Here is a 5,510-nt window from a genome sequence, read left to right as displayed (position 1 = left end):
TTGTTTTTCTTCATTAAAAGAAGATGTCTTTTTTCCACGCTGCGCCTTGGTCCACTCATTCGTCTCATAACGATCGTGACACCTCTACACTAGAGTCTAATTCAGGGATGGAACTCATGAACGTGGTCTATGCAGAACTAGACAAATCAACCTGATGGGAATTGTTATGCAAATGGTCTTCTCTTGCCACACAGTCAGTTCCTCTTTGTTTTCGACTTACAAGAAAATGCCGTTGCTAGTTATGGGGAAATATTTTTACTTCCCTTCGCTAAGCACATCCGTGAGGTCTCCAAATGATTCTTTAGAACTAAAGCCAAGCTGACATGTGACATTAACTCACCAGCTGTCAGAGATCATGGGAGCCATTCTATTTCTACTGATTGTGGGTCGGTCAATTTTCTGCTTTTTATTTGACCAACACATCGAGTCTGTTTAAAAGATTTAACATATGCATGTGTGCAGTTCAACTTGTCTTTATGTCTTCATTTAGCGCTACTCAAGGACCAAGGAGCAAGAGTTACTAGATGTGCGAATGGCTTTACTCAACCGTATTCCAATCCAGGGTTTCTGAATTGTATTGGTAATGATGGAGAATATGGTTATAATTTCCTGCGTAGTATTTTGCTTTAGGAATGTGCTTTAATTTAATCAGTAATTTAATCAGTTTAATCAGTATTATCTCCCTTATGTAGATATAAATGAGATGAACATCTGTAAAAGCTATTCAATTTGCATCAACACCATTGGATGCGACTACTATCAATGCTATTTTGGCTTCAGATTGCTTGGCTTTGAATCATGTGGTGGTCACCACAATCATATTTAAAGTGTGACTGTGTTAATGTGTGAGGGATTATCACCCTCTTTTTCAACATACAATCTTTAATCATCTTTCCATCTCCACTACTTTTCCCTTTACCACTCTCTTTCTCTAATCAGACATAGATGAGTGTGTTGAGAACCAACATTTTTGTGGGCAACGGGGAATCTGTGTCAATCAGGTGGGTAGCTACCTGTGCAAGTGTCCCACAGGATTCAGTAACTACGGCAACAGACAAACTCAGTGTGCAGGTGAGAAACATTTCCTCTTGGGTGTTGTATTGGGTTTTGTCTAAATACTCTAAGGTGGCTACCTTTTGTCTGTCTTCCATGTACTAGCTGACTGTACTGAAGCACCATAACATTCTATGTCAGGTTTTACTCTGTACATAGTGTACTGTAGAACGGTTAGAGGTAATATGTCTCCATATTTTTACTTTAGAGCTTAATTGTGACCAGTATGAAACACAGCCCGGACAGGTAAAGCTTTACTTTAGAATTACTAATTGAGAAAAGGGTATTTTTCCTTGATCTTGAAATGTTTTATGCATTTTCCCACTAATGCACATGCCCCCCCTCCCAGACTCTACCAGGCTTTGATAGTTTCTTGTCTCTGTTGAGAAACAAATGTTTGGTGTTGAACAACTCTACGTTGTCTGGACCTACAAGACCGCTGTCAACTGGAGATGGGCTTTTGACAGTAAGTTACCACACAGAAACACACATGCAAACGCACACACACACGTACAAAACCCTTATGTCTCTCTTCTCTAGTTACTGGTTAATACCACGGATGTTCTTCAACTAGACCTCCAGTTCAATGGTCACCGTAGTAGCAGTGAAGTGACTAAGTTACTGAGAACCATTGAAATCTCGATCAGACTGATCGCTCCACTGCTGACAGAGAACATGACCAGGATAGAAACCAACCTCACAGGTAACACACACACTGAGCACACGCTGACCACATATTTACCATTTACTGAGCACCTCGCAGGTACCTTTATTGAACACGATGGAAGACAGAGAGCTGGTTTCAAGCGCAGGGCGCAGCAGGTGTTTCCTTGTAAGGGACCACAGGAAGAGGCAGGTAGCTGGGTCCAGTGGCAGGCAGAAGGTCTTACACAACAAATCCAAAAAGGCAACAGTACAGGCAGGGAAAAGACTAGTAACGTCCGGGAGATCAGGCAATAGGTTGATAAGAGGAAATCCGATAGGCTAAAGTACAGGCAGGGAATAGGCAAAAGGCATCGTTAGTTTTTTCCTGCCTCACTATCATACACAGGAGGATTAAATTACAGATGGAAAAAAAACAGAGCTCCCAATAGAAGTGTATCACAAAACAAACAACACCTCACAATGATGAGGTGCAATGAACTGAACTAAATAGTGTGTGATAATCATATACAGGTGTGTGAACAGGTGATCAGAATTCAGGTGATTGGGATCTGGAGATTGAGCTGTGTTCAGGGGATCTACGTGTTTGAGAGTGTGAGTTGGAAAGTGAGCTGCTATCAGGGGATCTACGTGTTTGGGAGTGTGAGTTGGAAGCAGACGTTACAGTACCACAGGAAGACCACAATCTGAGCACCTTACTGACCATAAACGGAGCTCTAACAAGCACATTAGATTGTGTCAACTTTAAAATATAATTAATGCAATATTGTGTTCAGTAATGGTGATTTTTGGTCTGTCTTGATTTTGTCAATATGTTGAAAAACAGAGGTTGAGATTATGGTGAGGAGAGACAAGACTCCACCTAAAGGACCAGTCAGCCTGACCAATGAGAACACTCAACTTGACACCACCTGGGAGACGGTGGTCGGAGATGACCAGAATTACCCAGGTAGCCGCAGTCCTACAGTACCAATCATCTGCTCCAAATATTACTAAAGACATACATTGATAGATTCACTTGAGATATTGTGAGTTGTACATGTTTTTGTATCAGGCCTTATGTTTTCTTGTGTTGTTTTTTGTGTGCAGGGTTTGCGTTTGTTGTTCTGCTCAGCTATAAGAATCTGGATAGTCTGAAGGACAACACTTCTCATCAGAGCCAGCAGCTCATGTCAAGTGCTGCGACGGTGTCCGTTAGCAACTCCAACACAACAAACCTGCCCCAACCGGTTAATCTCACTTTCAATCACCTGCAGGTAACACTTGTCTCTTCTTAATAGTTTCTGGCTGTCAGTAAAACATGTTTTTCATTGATATATTTTTCATGAAGTCACATTCTTTCACGAATTTACTGAGTCTAAATGGAATTGACCCCAACCCATATCCACTGTGTCCTAGTCCAGTGATGTTGACCCCACCTGTGTTTATTGGTCGGATGAGAATGGACCGGGGGTGTGGTCTGGGCGGGGTTGCACCTCAGTGATGTCAAACTCCACCCACACTGTGTGCTCCTGCAACCATCTCAGCACATTCGCTCTGCTGAAGGGAATCCATCAGAGAAAGGTAAAGAGAAAACAAACCAGTTTTCCTTCTAACCTTTTTATGCGAGTAAAGTACATGTCGCTTAAAATAAGTCATGACAGGCCTGATGGAAACAGAAAATATTTCTTAAAACTTTCCAAATGTCAAGAAAACAAAATACGCTAGACAAGGTGGGATCTTTTTGTGTCTGTAAAAATATTTATGCAAGAAATGTCAGTGGAAACGCATTTAAGGCCAAATAATGATATAATAACCATGATATGAAAGTAAACTTGGAGTCACGCTATAACGTGTGTGGTCCTCCCACTACGACTTGTCGGGAAAGCATGCAGTTTATTAGGCAACAGATTAAATATGTTTATGTTGAACTTCCTGGGGTGGTGAATGTGCATGGTGATGAGCTTGATGCTGCTTTCAAATAGCGCTGTGGGTTTAAGGGCATGTTCCAATACCGGAGTGGGCACATTTGCTATAAAGCTCAAAAAAGAAATTGTGAGAAAACCCTCAGTAGAGTTGAAAATGCCATCTAAACCCATTTAACTTGTATTTTTTATTCGGTACATGGACATTTTACCACAAAGGGTATTTTTAATCTGCACTATGTCATCAAGCACAGCCTTTTATCCGCAACAAGTCAATTTGATGAAAACACCTCTCTGGTGGTAAAATGTTTATATTGTTTTAATGCTGATTTTAGAGTATTCCCATGTAAATCTGTCGCCAAATGGATGGAAACCTACTGTAGCTAGTGTAGCACATCTGAAGGGAGAGAAAATATATTCCCAGATATCTGTGTCCGAGACTATTTTTGGCTCATCTGGAAATGTTCATGTTTTAAACTACTAAATGTAAGTGTTTGATTCATTTCTCACATTATTTAGGGGAGTTTGATGCTTGTTGAGTGCTTAAGTGCTGCTGTTGTGTTTGATATGTTCGTATTGTCTAGATGGTGTGTGTCTGATGCTTGTTATTCCTCGTTGGCAGGGAAGCGGGCAGCTGTCGTTGGTGATGTGGGTGGGTGTTTTTGTGGCACTGACCTGTGTGGTCCTGTCCCTGATCACAAGCCTCTGGTGTCGCTATGTCAGCCGCAAACGTCGTGGAGGACACCGGCGGCAACAGGATGTACAGCTACATAGAAAATAAGACATGGATTTGAACTAGTTGTGTTCTAAGAAAAGCTTTACTTGGAATCCATTTGTCACATTGTCTCTTGGCTTGCAAGGACATCCAAATGGCAGCATTTTTTATTTAGTAAAGTATTATAAAAATGTATCAAACAAACAAAAATATAAGAACAGAACTTTATGTGAATAGATATACAATATCTCATGTATAGAACTCTTATCAGTTCTGGAGTGTAACATATGAGCTCTTATCTATATGTCAAAAAAGTCATTTTAGTCTCATGAGTTTGGCCTATAATTTGTAGCATGAATTTTCCTAGAATAGTGGTATATCCACCCAACGCTGCATTTGTCAAGTATCAAGCCACTTTGTTGTTGTTGTAACTATTTTCTGAGAGCTTGTAACGATTGTCCTCCTCCTCTTCGTCCGAAGAGGAGGAGTATGGATTGGACCAAAGCGCAGCGTTGTTATACGACATGATGCATTTATTAAATTAAAGACGAAACATGAAGAACACTTGAATAACTTACAAAATAATAAACGAAGTCAACAGACCTGAAACAAACGAACTTACATATACACGAAGAACGCATGAACAGGTACAGACGGTACAAATGAACGAACAAACGAAACAGTCCCGTGTGGTGCACAGACACGGAAGACAACCACCCACAAACAAACAGTGTGAACAGCCTACCTTTATATGGTTCTCAATCAGAGGAAACGTCAAACACCTGTCCCTGATTGAGAACCATATAAGGCTAATTTCCAATTACCTAAACATAGAAACACAAAACATAGAATGCCCACCCCAACTCACGCCCTGACCAACTAAACACATACAAAAATAACAGAAAACAGGTCAGGAACGTGACAGAGCTAATATTTTGCTCCAATCTGATTCAAATATCTGAATACAATCAGCCCCTTTCTTCAGCAATAAAGCTACACCATACTGAAACTACAATGTATTTTACCATTGCTCTCCCAAAACATAGTTTTTTTTGCCTGCCCACATGGTGTAAAGACTTCCAAACATCCAAACTGACTTAAACCAGAAAGTGCCCTAACAAGAGCCAATGAAATACAGCAACCCTCCAGACAAAGTGGTTTGTGATTGTTCAAAA

At 40.6% G+C, this 5,510-nt stretch overlaps 1 protein-coding gene across 1 annotated transcript; it reads left to right on the top strand.

Moving 5' to 3' along the window:
* The first annotated feature begins 286 nt into the window (after positions 1 to 286).
* LOC129858126 (adhesion G protein-coupled receptor E5-like) lies at positions 287 to 4,937 on the top strand. Its single transcript, XM_055927114.1, has 10 exons — positions 287 to 386; positions 491 to 580; positions 940 to 1,071; positions 1,262 to 1,299; positions 1,403 to 1,519; positions 1,594 to 1,756; positions 2,543 to 2,665; positions 2,806 to 2,972; positions 3,115 to 3,279; positions 4,243 to 4,937. The coding sequence occupies exons 1-10, from the start codon at positions 356 to 358 to the stop codon at positions 4,399 to 4,401; spliced, it is 1,185 nt and encodes a 394-aa protein (XP_055783089.1). The 5' UTR covers positions 287 to 355; the 3' UTR covers positions 4,402 to 4,937.
* The last annotated feature ends 573 nt before the right edge of the window (positions 4,938 to 5,510 follow it).

This window comes from Salvelinus fontinalis, chromosome 6 (genome assembly GCF_029448725.1).
Source record: "Salvelinus fontinalis isolate EN_2023a chromosome 6, ASM2944872v1, whole genome shotgun sequence".
In the NCBI taxonomy this organism is placed as follows: Eukaryota; Metazoa; Chordata; class Actinopteri; order Salmoniformes; family Salmonidae; genus Salvelinus; species Salvelinus fontinalis.
This window is presented reverse-complemented; position numbering and strand designations above follow the sequence as displayed.

Bases quoted from the DNA above. Each gene is read 5' to 3' on its own strand.
- LOC129858126 (XM_055927114.1), top strand. From the start codon at position 356: ATGGGAGCCATTCTATTTCTACTGATTGTGG. The intron at 1,520-1,593 runs GTAAGTTACCAC...TCTCTTCTCTAG, and splicing joins CTGGAGATGGGCTTTTGACA to TTACTGGTTAATACCACGGA. The intron at 2,666-2,805 runs GTAGCCGCAGTC...TTTTGTGTGCAG, and splicing joins AGATGACCAGAATTACCCAG to GGTTTGCGTTTGTTGTTCTG.